This window comes from Coenobita brevimanus, chromosome 94, assembly GCF_032717465.1.
Source record: "Coenobita brevimanus isolate Jiangsu-jjx chromosome 94, ASM3271746v2, whole genome shotgun sequence".
Taxonomy (NCBI): Eukaryota; Metazoa; Arthropoda; class Malacostraca; order Decapoda; family Coenobitidae; genus Coenobita; species Coenobita brevimanus.
Window position 1 is genome coordinate 8,794,885 of NC_137047.1, and position 17,663 is coordinate 8,812,547.

Here is a 17,663-nt window from a genome sequence, read left to right on the forward strand (position 1 = left end):
TAAAGAACGAGTGATGAAAAAGACGACTTATGTACCTAAGAGGAAAATATGGTAGCTGAAAAACCAAGCAGTAAGGGATGTCTTCTATAGTGAGATGAGAAGAGTGGTGGCTGAACAGGGAGCCGTAGACAGAGGCATCAATGAACAGTACAGAGCCCCCAAGAACAACCTCTTGAGAGTTACTGATGCAATATGTGGTTGGACAAGAGGCTCACCAAGACGTTAAGTAACTTGGTGGTGGGATGAGGTTGTAGAAGCTGCAGTTAAGGAGAAAAGAAGGCTTTTCCGGGAATGGAAGAAGGGTGGTAACAAGGAGGAATACTTGGCTCCCAAGCGTAGGGCTAGAAGAGAGGTATACAGGGCAAAGTCTGAGTCACAGAGACTTTTACTTGGTAACCTAAATCATGTGGAAAGAAAAAATGTGATATTTAAGAAGGCAGATCAGATGAAGAGGGATAATCGGGATATTATAGGTGAGTAGTGTGTGAAGAATGATGAAGGAAGGGTAGAGCTGAACAGTGGGGATATTAAAGATCCATGGAGAGAGCATTATAGCCAGGAGATTGATTGGGACAGGGAAGGTTTGGAGCCAGCAGATCCAGTATTTGGCCCTTGGCCTTTGATTGATGCTGCTACTGTGAGTGAGGCAGTAGGCAGGATGAAGGTGGGGAAGGCAGCAGGTGTGTCTGGGTTGACTGCCGAAATGTTGAAGGCCTCAGAAGATATAGGGGTGAGGTTAGTCACTGACCTGATAAATATGATTATATATGAGTGTGTTGTCCCAGATGATTGGCTGAAGAGTGTAATTGTAAATGTGTACAAAGGGAAGGGTGATACCCTGGAAAGAGGAAATTATAGAGGTATAAAACTTATAGATCAGATAATGAAGGTAATGGAGAGCGTTCTGGAAGGTATGATTAGAGAAAGAGTGAATATTGCTGAGATGCAGTTTGGGTTTATGCCAGGCAGGGGGACCACTGATGCCTTATTCATTGTTCGACAACTTCAGGAAAAATATCTTGGGAAGAAAAGGGATCTGTATTTTGTTTTTGTTGATCAAGGCCTTTGACAGAGTCCCCAGAGAGGTGGTGAAGTGGGTAATGAGAAAGCTTGGCTTGGAGGAGTGGCTGGTTAGGGTGGTTATAGCCATGTATGTGGGTGTTTGCACCCAGGTTAGAGTGAATGGAGATTTGAATGATGAGTTTTCCATGAATGTTGGTGTGCATCAGAGGTCAGTTTTGAGTCCCTTGTTGTTTATCATGGTACCTGAATCCCTTTCATGTGACTTCAGAAATGGACTCCCGTGGAAGATGTTGTTTGCTGATGATTTGGTGTTGACTGCAGAGAATGAAAGGGAGGCAGAGGAAAGATTTAGGAAGTGGAGAGATGGTATGGGGCACAGGGGCTTAAGGGTAAATGCAAATACAGTAATCCCTCTACTATCCGATGTAATAGAGCCAAAGGCATGTCCAGAAAGTGGTCCCATCTGGAAAGTGGGCCCCTAGCTCCTGGAGTGGTACTTAAGGACCCTAACCCAGCCTAACTTTGAAAGCCACCTAAATATCTCCCCATCGGACATGCATAGCACATATTTAAACGTATTTAAGACCTTTTCACATTAATAATGGACATAAAGCATGAAATATATGAAAAGGAACCAAAGAATGAGGAATTGGAAGTGACTATACCTCATCCAGGGTACTTACAGCACGTTTGTGGCCGGCTTTTCTAAGGTTTTGGCAGTGGTGAAAATGCTCTTGAAGCACATACAGTAATCCAGTGTTGTGCTGCACTTAGTTCTTTGCACTGTGAGTTATAATTGTTTAACACTGCACATTGTTCTTAACACGCCAGTTTCAGCCGCCAATTTGCACTCCACAGTTAATCCCTTGCACTCTAAATTCTTATTTCTTAACACTGCACAACACTGTAAATTCCCGTGTGGTCTAGTGGCGAGGTATTGCAGTTTATTCTCAAAAAATTAGCACGTGTGGCTTCCATTGCGGTAGGCATCTACTCGCCATCGAAGTTAGACAGTAACTGTTGGAGTGGTGACGGGGAAACAGAGTTGCCAGATCGCAACGGTTACATTACCAAACTCCTCAATTTTCATTACCAAATTCTTAAAGCTAGCATTTATTCTTCACTAATTATATATACTAGTGGAAAAACATGTAATCACTCTTCTTATAATTAACAGCATGTTGATTATTTTCACGCTATGTTGGCTAGCAGATTAATGAGAGAGAACAAACAATCCACCATCTCCATCCTGTATATTCTCATACGTGTGAAAAATCCGTTTGGTAATGCATTATTCTGATTCATTACCAAACGAATTTTTCACTACCATATTGGCCCACATTTGGTAATGAAAAATACCAAATGGCAACCCTGACAGGGGAGGGGGGAGGATGGAAGGGGTGAAGGGGCCGTGGTGTAAACCAGCTGTTCGGCGTGTGGCAATTTCAAATTACGGGTGGGGGAAAATTTGGATTTTTTTAGGATTTTTTTCTTTTTTTGGCCATTTTTGGGTCCCGAAGGTCCAGGCCCACAATGTCCGGTAAGTGGGGTGTCCGGAAAGTGGGTGTCCAGAAAGCACGGGGATTACTGTAAAACAAAAGTGATGATATCTAGGGTTGGTGGCAGTACAGTCAAAGAAGAGGAAGAGTGGCCATGTGCAGTTTGCCACATGGGTGTAGAAAGTAATTCCATCTTGTGCAGTATTTGTGATAAATGGGTGCACAAGAGATGTAGTGGTATTAGAGGTAGACTGCGAGAAAATGCTGATTTTATGTGTGCGGCGTGTCAGGGAGAGCAGGTGGAGATTGTCAGGCATGAAAGGATTGAACTTACTGGTGAGTCTCTTGAGTGTGTAGAAGAGTTTTGTTATTTGGGAGACATGTTATGTTCTGGAGGTAGGGTGAGAAGTGGTTGGAAGAAGATCAGAGAGCTGTTGCCTCTCCTGACATTGAGAGGACTCTCCCTACATGCTAAGAGGTTTTTGTATGCAGCATGTATTAGGAGTGTGATGCTGTGTGGTAGTGAGACATGGGCAGTGAAGGAAGAGGATATTCGCAGGCTCAAACATACAGAAATGACAGTGATTAGGTGGATGTGCAGTGCATCCCTGTGTGCAAGGCCTGGGGGGGCTGGGTTTATGATGGAAGAGTTGAGAGGTAGGATGGAACTGGAGTGTATTGGTGTTGTGATGAGCAGAGGTAGCTTGAGATGATTTGGGCATGTAAAGAGGATGGGGTATGATAATAGGGTGCAGAAGGTGAAAAGTGTTAATATTGGGGGTAGGGTTGCGAGGGATAGACCGAGAAAGACGTGGGACAAGGTCATTAAGTGTGACCTGAGGGTTAAGGGACTGAACAGGGAGGCTGCCATAGATTGAGCAGCATATAGAGCCGCCATTAGGTGACCAAGGCTGATGCATGCAAGCATGTTGGAGCCTACAAAAATGAAACGAAACGAGACGATCACTCACAGGACCAGTTCCTACTCTACCATTCATATCGCCCTTTATGATCATTTTATAACTCCTGGGCATTTCTCCTACTACTTCATCCAGCTCATCTCACTCCTTTCATCACACAGTGCATACGCCACAATCACTGCCACTTTCACGTTCTCATACTTGAACTTAACATACATACATCTCAAGCTGACACATTTGTAATCTCTCGTTCCACTCTTCCACACTTCATTCATCAACAAAACAACTCCTTCCTTGCATCACCTTCACCCATTCATGCCTTACCTTACATACTTTACACCCTCCCACTCCTCCACTTACACCCTTTCATCTTAGTCTCACACAATGCCATCATGGCATTTCACACTCATGAAAAAATTCACCACTTCCACTTTCTTACTCTCCTTATTCACATCTCTCACATTCCACATGCCCATGCGAATCTGCCCATTTGGTTGGGGTCCTGGGCAGGTATTGGGCCCCCCCGAGTGTCTCCTAAATGTTTGCCATATTTTAGAGATTTTAGGTAGGGGTATTTGGGGGACACTTAACCCGACCAGAAACCCCGGTTATATGGTTACAACCCGGTGTAGTAAATGGTGTCCTGGGTACAGGGAACCATTTGGCTGGTCACTCAGTGCAGAGACCATAAGGCGACACTACACTGAGTGAGTGGATGATAGATGCCCCCACCTACTTCATTCCCATCATAAAATACCTAAAAGATAGGTGAGGATAGTTTGGTCACTGAGGAACAACTAGAATTCTGGGGGCTTCAATTGTGAGTGCATGAGTGTCAGAATCAGTAGACTGGTCAAACTGGTGATAGTTCTGTGCTTTCTCATTCTTTGTTTTTGGGACCCTACTTCACCTCATCCGTAAGTGGGGAAATGAAGTCAGAATGGTGATGTTTATAGTAATGGTAATGTACAGTTTGTACATGATCAATACCTGCTGCCTTTCCCCTCTTCAAATTCTTCATAGCATTCTTTGTGTTAATTTTACTATCAGGCAGATGGTAGGTAGTGTTGACCATCGTATCTCTGACTGGGGTAAAAATAATCTTGTCGTATTTAATGCATCAAAGACTCAGTTCTTACATCTGTCAACCTGACGAAATCTTCCACAGGAATACCCTCTAATGTTTAATAATATCCAGTCCAATCCTGCATTATCCTTGAACATGCTTAGGGTTTCATTCACTCAGGACTTATCTTGGAAAGATCACATTACTATGCATCTCTTGTAAATTCTGCTTCCAAGAGATTAGTTGTGCTCTGCCGACTCCGTACCTTCTTTACTCCTGCACAGTTGTTGACTTTATACACAGGTTTTATTCACCCCTGTGTAGAGTACAACTCTCATGTATGGGGAGGCTCCCCACATGAAGCCCCTATCAATGGGGTGGAGTCAAAGGCTTTTCATCTTATTAACTCTTCTCCTCTTACTGGCTCCCTTCAACCTCTGTCTCTTCACCACACTATTGCACCTTTATCTCTTCTCTTTCGCTACTTCAATGGTCACTGCCACTCTGAACTGTCTGCGTGCATCCCCCCACCTCTGTGACGGTCACGTAGCATCCGTCTAGCAACAAACTCTCATCCCTTTTCTGTCCAACTCTCTAATGCAAGAGTTAACATTACTCCCAGTCCTTCATTTATGCAACAGGTTAACTCGGACCTGTCTTCCTCTGTCAGTATTTCCTACTTCCTGTGATCTCCAGTCTTTCAGACACAGTGTGTCCTGGCATCTCAAAAAGAAAGGATCTTGAATTTGGCTCTGTTTTTTATTTTTTATTTTTTTTTATTTTTTTTATTTTTTTATTTTTTTGAAAGAACAGTTTGTGGGCTCCTGGCCTTTGGTTCCTTTTTCCTTGCATAAAAAAAATAAAATAAAAATCATCCACTGACTTGCTGCAGTACTGCCTACTTCTCCCTTCACCATTATCATTTGTTCTGTTTGCTCTCTCTTCCTCTTTCTCTGATCCATCTTGTTACTTTGTATTACTTTTTTCATCTCATTTCAAGTAGCTGTACACTGAGTGACAACATAGTGGTTTCCTGTAACCAGGAAAACATTTACAACATTGGGTGGTAACCATATAACCAAAAAACGGTGTGAAGTGGAGACCACTGTGGTGCCCCTGTTAACAAGCTGGAGACACAAATGTGGGATCCATCAAGGAACCAACTCTCCACACTCTTTCCTGCACCTTGCTGTGGTGAGGCTGTCTCTGCCGCAAAGGAACATCAATTCACTGCACGGGAATGGTCCTGCAAGGATGATTACATGCCTGTGTTTGATGGGTCTGCCTGGCCGGACAGACCAGGTTGCACAACAGCTTTATTAGGTACAATGTTCCTTCTGTGTGTAAGACCAAAACCAGTCATGTTACCACTGCTGCACTTTCATAATTCTTATTTTCACCTGCCCTTTATTTTGTATCTTTTCCTGCCCCCTCCCATCTTTTTTTTTTTTTTTTTTTTTTTTTTTTTTCCAATATAGTTTCCTTTCACAGTAGTTTGTTGTCATTTTTTTTGTAAATTATAATTTACCCTGCCCTTTTATCTACCCTAACAACCTATTCAGACATTTCTTATTCTGTATGTCCCCCAACACCTCTATTAGAACTTCATTTTTGTATCCACCCAACCACTTTCATTTTTCTCCCACTTCTCTAAGCCTCCACGTTAGCTGAACTGCACCCCTCTTACTAATGCATACCATTGCAGCACAACACACAGATTTAGAATTCCTAACAAAACATCTTATCTGTGGACATCACATATTTTCCAAATCTGCTTGTTCATGATCAGCTTTCCTCCACTTCTGTATGATTGAAAAATGCAAGAAAATATTGTTGCATTTTTTTTTTCCTCCCCTAGTGCTTCCACTCTTTTTAAGGTAGATGTGTTGGGTGAGCTACATATTATGTACTGTAATGCAGGCACCGGTACTTTTATATATGAGGGGGATGTATAGAGAATGTAACACCAGTATCTCATTATTACAGAGGACTTCGGGTATCAGCACATACTGTGGGTGTACTCTGGACGTCGAGGAATTCATTGCTGGGTGTGTGATGCCAGTGCCAGAGCTCTCTCCCAACCTGCACGCTCTGCTTTGGCCGAGTACCTCCAGTTAGTCAGAGGTGGTGAAAGTCAGACCAAGAAAGTCATTATTTCCAAGCTACATCCTTCAATTAAGTAAGTGTCTTGGTGTTGACACCATATTGGTAATCAAAGCAACTATGTGAGTATTGCTACTGTTCCTTGATGTCATGGACAAGAGAAAGAGAGAAATATTAATAAAGATGTGGAAAGTAGGAAGTAAACTGCAGCACCAACTGATCAGGATGGTACACCTCAGGAGGATGGGAAAGTTGGTGATAGGGAGAGCTGGATTGCTTGTTTCCCTAGCCATCAGGACTATTCCTACCATCCCCCTTTGCTGACCTTTTTCATGGTGTCACTAACATGGAGAGTAGGCCAGCATACACTCCCAAATACTTTTCTTTAACTGTTATACACCTCAGTGCATGCAGTTCACACAACACACACTGTACCCTGCTGTGTCACGGGAGTTGTTATCAGCAAGGACATGTGGCCAGAAAACTTTGTCCCTAATACTTAGTGACAGATATGAGGGGAGGCCTGCGGCAGGCTCTGTCAGCACAGCTTTGGACTGAGATGGGGCTGGTGCTCAGAAATGTGCCAGAGGGTATAGGGCATTGCAGTGTTTAGTCTGCCACTTCCACCTAGTAGCGAGGGAGCTGGTGCTCAGATCTGTGCCAGAGGGTACAGGGTGTTACAGTGTTCAGGTTGCTGATTCCTCCCGGTAGTGAGGGGACTGGTGCTCAAATCTGTGCCAGAGCATACAGAGCATCGCAGTGCTCAGGCTGCCACTTCCATCTAATAGTGATGGCCCAAATCTGGGGGTAGTATCCCAGGAGGCACATAATGGTACAGCAGTTACATTGCCAATATGCACATGGAGAGTGTCCCTGTGGCTGCCCTGGCAAGGTGTCCTGAGGCTACTGCTACAGCCATTGTCCATGGGTGGTAGGTTATGGTCTGTTTCTGTCTTTTATTTACCCCGGGTGTCCTGAGGCTACTGCTACAGCCATTGTCCATGGGTGGTAGGTTATGGTCTGTTTCTGTCTTTTATTTACCCCGCTATGAAAGTAAAGGCTGCAAGAAGACTACATGGAGGTGTATCAGTGCCCATATTAACAAACAGGTGTGTGTCATGAATGTGAAATAGGACTGTGAAGCATTATGTGTAGATTAGATCCAATAAGAAATGTATTTGTGAAAGATGTTGAGTTGGTGGTAAGCGGGGCATCCATCATCCTCTCACTTGATGTGCTGGCTTCAGGTGACTCTGCAGTGAGGGAAAAGTGAAATGGTTTCCTGTAAACCAGGAAACCATTCACCATGTTGGCTGGTAATGGTAACTGTATAGCCAAATGATGCCTGGTGGTTTAGTTGGTTAAGGGGCTTCAGTCACATAGAACCTGTAAGGGATGATTGGAGTTTATTGCCCATTATGCCACTCTGCGGTGAGTGAAGCTGGTTGTCCTTACCTTAAATGTTGGGATTGAGCAGCCTAAGCTTGGTTGTGTATGCTCTGATGGGGCAAGAAAAGATTGGATGATGAAAATAAAAGATGATGATGATGAGTAAAGGAGTCAGTTGATCAGAGGTTGGAGGAGGGTGCATAGATGATATGGTCATATTAACCCTTCGGTGTTTATGGGTGCAGTGCAAATTTCATGCACTCATTACCATTTGATGCAGGCTGCATCTGTGCACATTTCAACCGCTTGTTACCATTCGATGCCGGTTGCATCAAACAAAATTGCCCCTGATTTTTTGGTTATGGAATGATTTTTTGTCCATTTCTGAGCGAGAACAAAACACTACTCATGTCCCTGTGTATTCCTCCACCATGCTTAACCCACCCCGCACCCAGCATCGCCCCACTGCCTCAGTCAGTGTGCTACGAGCCATGCTCGAGCATGAGTTAATTTCCTTTTGCGCTCCAGAAAATCGGCCCTACCTGTAATTGACCAACAGTAATTCTTTATACATCAGAATGTAGCCAAAAAATTCCCTATAACTTTTTCTCAGTAATGTTGACCATAGAAATTATATTTCTGTGAGAAAAAACTGGAAAAAAAAAGTAAAAATAAATTAAGGCTTAATTTACATTCGGCTGATCTTTTCAAAACATCATAAACAGGTACATTTGTTCAGCATTATGGTGAAAAAAATTACAATTATCAAAGCATAAATAAGGGTGTGAGGATAAATTGTTTATGAACTATCAAGTGCGCGGAAATAGTGCAGTGTTGGGGGGGTCTGTCATTGTATGGCTTTGAGTGCCCAGGACTGTGTCCCAAGTACTCGCTCATGGTTGGGCACAGCCTATGTCGATTGGTAACAAGAGGGATAAAAGAATGAATTTTAATAAGAATGGTAAAAGGGTACAAGTACTGTATATGCAAGCAAATGAATTTTTTAGATGCTGGTAAGTTGGTAAGCCGAGAAAATGGATGAATAAAGTACTGTATATATATGAATACTGGTAAGAAAGCTAGGTATGGAAAATAAGGAAATGAGAATTGACAAGGGACTGAATTGGATGCTTGAAGTATGAATGAAGGTACACAATATGAGTTGAACTACTATGGTAGCATGCTGGTTGGTGGAATAATTTAGATCCCAGCAGTATTGATGAAACTTGTTTGAAAAGGTACCTTCATTTGTGGGGTGAAGGCTTCAATAGTTACTGGTATGTGGCACATTTCACGGGGCATTATTCTTATGCTTTTATGCCCTGTCTTTCATGTTTTTGGATCCAGCTCACTCCATTTGTTAGTAGAAAGTACAGCAAGGATTATGATGGTGGAGAGGAGAGAGGTGGAAAGATTGGATGTGGTAGGATCCAGACATAAAAAGGAAAGAGAAAGTGTAAAAAGTGGGAGAACCATCAGCATTAGGTCCAGTGAAATGGGCCATACAATCATTCACACATTGAAGCCTTTGGAATCTTGGATATAGCTCACAAAATAGTGACAGTGTACAGTATTTGGTAATTGAATTGGTAATACTACCTCAGGGAGTAGGCTGTTCTTTTGCTGTAAATGTACTTAAATGTGTTGGACCATAGTAGCCCAGCCTTAGGTTCCTGCCCCCCCACCCCCCCCAAATCTGCCCTGATATTTTTCATAGAAGTGAAATTTCATTGTAATTTGTGATGAAAATTTTATTTGGAGGGTAACTGTTTTCACAAGCAGCAATATTCATAATCCATCTTATGAAAACTACTTTTACAGGCGTGCAGAAGAAATTGCTAAGAAGTTTTTCAGTGACCTGGTGCTGAGTGAGCAGGACTTGCTTGGAACTGCAGAGGGCTGGAGCAAAGTGCTAGCCTTAATTCCTGACCAGGGTTTACGTGAATCCCTGGAGAACATGATGGCCCAGTGCAGTAGCTCCCATCAGCGATGGAACACCATTCTGAGTGGAATTTACAGGGCTATCAAAAAGGTATGCATTCATTTAATTACACCTCTTTAGTCGTGCTGTAGTCTATGAAAAGAACCAGGGTTGGAAAAAAGCGTATCATAAATGATTTATGACAAGACAGTGATTTAAATCAGTCATATGAGGGAGGGTAGTCAAATGGTGGGTGACAGAGCGACTTGGAGGCGTTTTGTCTGCAGCTACCCTTTGCGGGATTAGGGCGTCGGTCTGTAGATAGATAGATAAATGTCATAAATATATAACGTCCCAAATTTCCAAAAATATGTATCAAATTGTGTACTTTTGAAAAATTATGAAAATTTACCAGTATATAAAGCTCTATTTCATGCTGTTCCACAATACAAAAGCTACTTTCAAAATGTCAGATAGGGACAAATAAAGTAACATGTCATGTATTTTAGTTTGCTTTTACTTGGCAACGAATTCAGTACACTATGACAGACATAAATGAAACAAAACCATAGAATCATACATGCATAAGTTATGATGGCTGCTCCTTAAAAGATAAAATTAAATTATATATATGTATATATATATATTTTTAAGTGTCCAACTCTGAGCATAGGCTTCACAGCCTGCTTTCAAGGCCCAGTAGTCCTCCTACATACCACACACCTCTACATGTCACCACTTTGGCACTAACACCCACTGTCCATATTGAATACATGCTAGGACTGTCTCCTACAGGACTGGTGTATTGGTATTAGTGGGGGTATTTTTACGACAAGTCGACGGGTCTTATGGTAGATCGGTAAAGTCTGATTTTTATGAAATTCAAATCCTTAAACTGTTCCCTGCCCCAGCGGGATTTGAACTCGGGTCCGTTAGGACTACAGGCCACCTCTCAACCGATTGAGCCACCACTTCCCCCGATTTGATGGAACAGTGATAAAAAAATTATATATTTTTTGTTCTGTCTTAACCCGCGGCGTCCCGTCGACGTGAATTAACGTCCACAGGTTTTGTCACTGCCAGTCCCGTTGACGTTCATAAACGCGAATCAATTGCATGGTCCCTAATTTGCACAATTTTCAAATTTCGTGAGTGATTTTTGGTACGTATACATAGGACACCTTCCTCTACAAGATGCCAGGCAGGGACAATGCCTTACCCAGCATGACCTCCCCAACCCCCCTGCATGCCATTGTCTCAGAAATTCACCTGTTACCAGTGACCTGGCCAGTAAAGCCATGTCATGCCACGGTACGAAATTCAGGGCCAGAGTGATTCCCCAGTCGATGACAGTGTGGAGGCATTAGAGGAAGAAACAGAAATGATGATCAGGTAATGTTGCCAAAAAAGGTCAGGTATGTTGATGTGTTTCATGAGTGAAACAATGCTTATATTGCCTATATTACTGTGTGAAAACCAATATTCTCTCGTACTACATATAAATTCGTACCAAATAAATAAATAAATACCGTTTATGAGTGGTGTGGAATGGTTACACTCCAATAGAACTTGTTTTCTTTGGAGCCAGCCTGATAGAAAACACAGTAAGGTGAGGAGATCCTGGTACCTGTATCGAGTATTTTAAACCTCAGGTGAGCGATTTCTTTATGATTTTTTGATGTTTCTCACCAAAAGCGGAAGTTTGGGCAAAAAAAAAAAAAATTTCCAAAAATGGTCGGGATTGGGGGGAGTCAGTGGTGGAAAAGTGGTCGGGATGGGGTGGGTTAATAAATTATCTGTCTATCTATCTATCTATTGCCAGACGCCACAATCCCGTAAGGGGTGGCCATTTGACTCTGAGTTATTTGTTTTACAGGGAGGGGGCACTAACCTCCACCAACCCACTTGTTGACACGTAGGGAGCACGTATGGATTGGTTATATGATTACCACCCAGCGTTGTAAATGGTTTCCTGGCTTACAGGAAACCATTTGGCTTGTCATTCAATGTAAAGCCACCTGTAAAGGAAAGAAAAGCAGTAAGAAGTGACAGAAAAGATGGGAGAAATAGGAAGAGAGGAGGGCAGGCACAGAAAAAGAATGATAAAGGCTAAGGAAGAAGTATAAATTTTGTAATTCTCTATTTTTTCTGAAACTAAAATTTTATTATTATTCCTGAAGATTTTAAATAAAAAGAATAAACATTTAGATTTAGGGTACTGTACTGTAACATATTTCTTAATTTTTATTATAGAACTTTTAAGTATTTGGGTAGTGTGATGAGTAAGGATGGAAGTTTGAGGGTAAAGTGCTTGAAAGGGTACAACAAGGAAGAAAGGTTGCTGGTTCCTTGAAAGCAGTGATAAGAAACTAGGAAGTGAGCATGGAAGTGAAAAAGTTACTACATGACAGTACAGTATTGTGATACCAACTCTAATGTATGGAAGTGAAGCTTGGACATTGCTGGTCAAGAGTGAGAGCAGTGGAAATGAGTTATTTAAGAGGAGCCTGTGGAGTCACATGGAGAGACAGGCTGACAAATGAGGATATAAAGGAGCGTTGTGGTGTGGATGTGGATGTGATAGGAAGCATTAGGAGGAACACACCGAGGTGGTTTGGCCATGTGGAGAGGATGGAGGGTGAGAGACTGACAAGGAGAGTGTATGTGAGTGAGTTGGAGGGTGGGGGAGGGAGGGGGAGCCCGAGGATGAGATGGAGGGATGGGATGGAGAGGTATATGAGAGAGGGGGGTGTGAGTTGGGAGCAGGGCAGTGAAATGGCGGGGGACAGGGCGACTTGGAGGCAATTTGTTTGTGGCCACTCCATAAGGGATTGAGGCATGTGGCAAGAAATAGATAGATAGAACATTTTTCCTTTTAGTAACTACAAAGATCAACTGTAACTGGTTTGTTATGTTACCTACTATGTTCAGTATAATGAATGGTTTTTAGTAAATATACATATTTTTAGCTAGATTATACAACTGATAACTTTTCATGTTCGTCCTATTAGGCCTCTTGTATAAGTAAAAAATATATAATATATTAGTAAGAAATAAACATATGCCAGGCAATGCATTTATTTTGGAAGAAAATGAGTAAATAAAACTTTGTGAAATTATGCATGTAATATTTTTTATATTTATGACATTTATGACACGAAAATTGTCAAAAATTGCTGATTTAAATCATGCCAACCCTGAAAAGAACTGAGTAAAAAGGTAGCTTAATAAAGACAGGTACCAACACAGGTAATAGTTAAAGCAGCTGCATGTACTGTATATGATCATTCCACTTAAATTCCCTATTCAGACAACAGATTAGTGTGATGAATAAACGTACTGAGCAGCACGGTCACATGTCATGTAATTTTCAATGATGTTACATATTTTGTCATATCAGTAGGCATCACAAATCCAGTATTAGACTTAATAGGAAAGCAGTTGTAAACTAAGTGAAATTCAGACATATATATCATGACTGCATGTACAGCCCATTTCTCTGGTCATTTTTGATACTTGTAGTTCATGCTTTGCATTTGTGTTTTCCATTTCATGTTTTGGATCCTACCCATCCCATTTGTGTTGCTTTATAGTTTTAATAATGATAATGCAGAGAACTTATAACTGACATCTTTGGTAAAAGAAAATATTACTTGCTTTAAGAACAATGGCTTTGCTCAGTAGTTGTTATTGTTCCGATCTCAGGCTCATCTAAACTTGAACATGGTGGACTGCTGACTTAAATCCTGTTGTCCAGTGATGTCCTGTCAAGGGATTGGGAGTTTAGGGATGTTTATATAACTCAGCAGTGGTTATACGGTACTGACATACCGTATGTTACATGTCAGACCATAAAATTTTTTCACTAGCCATAACAGACATACTTCACTGGGAGTGCACTGATTTGTCACCCTTTTTCATAGCATTATAATAGTCTTTAACTCTTGAAGAGCTGCAGACCTGATGTGAGGCACTCTGAAGGTCTGCAGGGGCCAAACTGCAGGCCTCATGTGAGGTACATGTACATCGTCATCATCATCCAGACCTCCTTTCCCACTCTAGGGCAGGGTGAGGCCTAGCAATGTCCAGACAGCCCAAATTTGCCCAATCCAATGGGCCATGCTTCCATTCATTCTTCATTCATAGCCCCAGAATCCTGGCTTTATCGGATACGTCAAAAACATTTACCACCTTCTGTAGCTTCACATAAACGTATCTGATAGAGTCAGTCTGGATGCTGCCACGTTAAAAAAGGTGCCAAATCCTTAATCATGCACTTCTCCTCACAACAGACATCCAGCCACCTTGATCTCTTATTAGTTCCCTAGCCTCACCGACTTCTTAACCTCTTTTCCTCACACACTCATCCACCATATTTCTCCACCTTCTCCTTGGCCTACCTCGCCTCCTGCCTCCTTCAAATTCGCTCAGATAAACCTTTTTCAACACTCTATTGATTTCCATTCTCTCCACATGACCATACCACCTTAGTACACTCTCTTCAATTCTGGTGTCCACACCACATCTTTCACGAATCACATTATTTCGTATCCTATCCACCTTCTGTACTCCACATACATTCCTCAGCAGTCCCATCTCCACTGCACATACTCTTGACTTTTCATTTTCATGCCACACCATAGTTTCACATCCATATGTTAAAGTTGGCTCTAACAATCCTTTATGTAAGCCTGTTGGAGCTGCAACACTCGAGTCTCTGTTTCTTATCAAGGCCTTCTTTGCACCAGCTAATTTTCTTCCTTGTGTCACTCTACTTTCCACTTCTTTAGCACATTTCTTCTCTTTTCTGTCACTGTACCCAGGTATTTGAACTCTCACCAATTCCAGTCTCTCTCCATTCACTGTAACATCGCGCAGGGAGTCACCTTCTCTCTCAATAACCATCACTTTACTCTTTTCTACATTTACTCTTAAGGCACGACGCTCACAGACATCAGCAAAACTGCACTAGCCTACCAAGTTCTTGTCCGGTATTTGCAAGCAGTACCACATCATTGGCATACAACAAATTTGAGATATTCCATCCATCACTATTCATTACCAGCGCCATCCCCCTTTCCATTACTCGTGTTTTTACTTCTCTCATCACCCCATCCATATATATATATTGAACAACCATGGGGACATCGCACAACCTTGTCGCACGCCCACACCGATCGTGAACCATTCACTTAGATGCCCACTAACCCTTACACATGCTTCACTGCCATCATAATAACTCTTGACGGCACCTAGCACCGTACCATCTACACCATACATGCGCAAAACTTTCCACAGTCCTTCTCTGTCCACTTTGTCGTATGCTTTTTCCAGATCCATGAATGCCATGAACACCTTATGGTCCTTCTCAGAAGCCTTCTCTGCTATCTGTCTCACTGCAAATATTTGATTCACACATCTTCTGCCACTCCTAAAGCCACCCTGTTCATCACTCACAAGGACTTCTGATATCTGTCTTACTTCATCCATCCATCCATCATCCAATCCTACATTGCCCCTTGAGGAGCGTAGGAGCCCGGGGCTAAGCAGTTGGTCCAGACATTTAAGATGAGAGTGACCAGCCTCACTCATCCCTGAGTGGCATTACATGAACAGTCAACCCCAACCATCCCTTGGATATAAACCTTCACCGGCTCAATCCGATTGGAGCACAATAATTACTCACTAAACCACCAGGCGCCAAAATTTGGTTATGTGGTTGCCACCCAGCGTAGTAAATGGTTTCATGGTGTACAGGAAACCATTTGCCTTGTCACTCAGTGTAGAGTCACCCACAGGCAGAAGGAAGAGGAAAGAATGAAGGAAAGAAAGACAGAAGAGGAAGTGTAAAGTTACCCATAGGCAGAAGGACAAGAAAAGAATGAAGTAAAGGAAGATGGAAGAGGATGGAAGGAATGGAGAGAGGAGAGGAAAGGGCAGACACCTGACAGCAGCACTACATTGAGTGAGTGGATGGTGAGCACCCCCACCTACCACAATCCGTCTTACTTTCTCTATAATAATTCTTCTGTACACTTTCCCTACCACACTCAATAAACTTATTCCATGATAATTCTTGCACTCACTTCACTCACCTTTATATTTGTCCAGGGGTACAGTCACAGCCTTTTTCCATTCTGCTTGCACAGTTTCACTCATCCATGTCTTCTTATTTATCTCCAACAAGCACTTCATTCCACCCTCTCCCGTACACTTAATCATCTCTGCATACACCCCATCAACCCTAGCAGCTTTCCCATTTTTCAGCTGCTTCACAGCACTCTTCACTTGTGCGAGTGTCACGTCTCCTGGCACTCCATTCCTTCTCTGCACACCCCCAAAACCAGTCGTGTTTACAGCCGCTCTGCTCTTTCTGTTCCCATTCATCAGGCTATCAAATATTCTTTCCATCATGTCCTTACTTCATCCCCATGGGTTAATAATCTACCACCTGCATCTTTCACACTTTCACACTTCTTTCCCTTGTCACTTCTTCATTTCCACACCTCTTTCCAGAGTAACTTCCTATTTTCAGAGTAGTTTGCATTCGTTTTTCTTCCTAGATCAACATTTACCTCCTCCTTTTTTCCCTTCACTAGTCTCTTTACTCGCTTCTTGGTCCCAATATATTCAGTTATTTCAACTGAACCCCTGTCCTGTAACCACTTTAGCCACATCTTCCTCTTTTCCTCCACTGCCCTTTTAACCTCATCATCCCGCCATGCTGTACCTTTCTTCTTTGTTGTTACTCTTGCCACACCCACACACCACTTCAGCATTCCTAACTAAGCTGTCCCCATATGCATTCCATAGGCCGTCCAGATCCATTTCATTCCAATTCACTGATTCTGACTCCTCCTCTACTTTGGTCTTGTAGTCATCTGCCTTTTCTTTGATCCTGAGCTTCTCAACTTTCAGTCTTCCTCCCTGACTGCTCCTCTCTCTCCTGATCCACCTCACTCCTGTCATCTTGATCTTGCATACCACAGTCATATTATTGACAGACCTCCACAGTGTCCTCTCACTGCCCTCGTATCAGCAACCATTTCCAGCATCGACCTTTCTACGAGCACGTAATCAATCAGGCTTCTTTCAACTCGATGCCCGTTCCCCCTATACCATGTATATTTATGTGCATCTTTGTGTTTGAAATACAAGTTACAAATGCACAACCTCCTTTCCTGACACATATCCTTTAGTTGCTTCCCATTATCATTTTCTCCTGGTACTCCATTATAACCCATTATGTCATCCTCAGGACCAGTGCCTACTCTTCCATTCATATCACCCATTACTATCACTATAGCTCCTGGGCATTTCTCCCACTACTTCATCCAGCTCATCCCAAAGCCTGTCTTTCTGTCTCTCACTCTGAGGTACACGTACACTGGTACAGGCATACCCCGGTTTAACAATGTAATTGGTTAGGTAAAACCCCATTGTTAGGTGGGGTATCATATATTGGGGTACTTTTAACATGTATTTCAATGCAGACCATTTACTAGCCTTGGGTTCCCCCCAAACCAAGTCCAAAACTCACCCAGATGAGCCCAAAAACAGGTGTAAAGGCAATCAAAATGGCCTAACAGCTGTCAAGGAAGCTAACCTAACACCTGTAAATAACTCACCTGAACCTACAAATATGACATGAATATCATCAAATATAAGTCTGGAAAAAAATCAAGCTTAGTAAACTGTACCCTAAAATGACAATGTTCACCCCACCTGTGGCTAAAACACAT

The 17,663-nt window shown here is 42.4% G+C and overlaps 1 protein-coding gene across 3 annotated transcripts in view; it reads left to right on the forward strand.

Moving 5' to 3' along the window:
- The window catches only part of Prim1 (DNA primase small subunit), a 64,359-nt gene that overhangs the window by 29,622 nt on the left and 17,074 nt on the right, over positions 1 to 17,663 (forward strand). For all 3 annotated transcript variants that reach the window (XR_013899648.1, XM_080282750.1, XM_080282749.1), the window contains exons 5-6: positions 6,495 to 6,687; positions 9,822 to 10,032. Coding sequence is in view for 2 of the 3 variants with exons in the window: in XM_080282750.1 (XP_080138876.1) it covers positions 6,495 to 6,687; positions 9,822 to 10,032 (404 nt within the window). In the remaining variant the exon portion in view is untranslated. The remainder of the gene's footprint in view (positions 1 to 6,494; positions 6,688 to 9,821; positions 10,033 to 17,663) is intronic.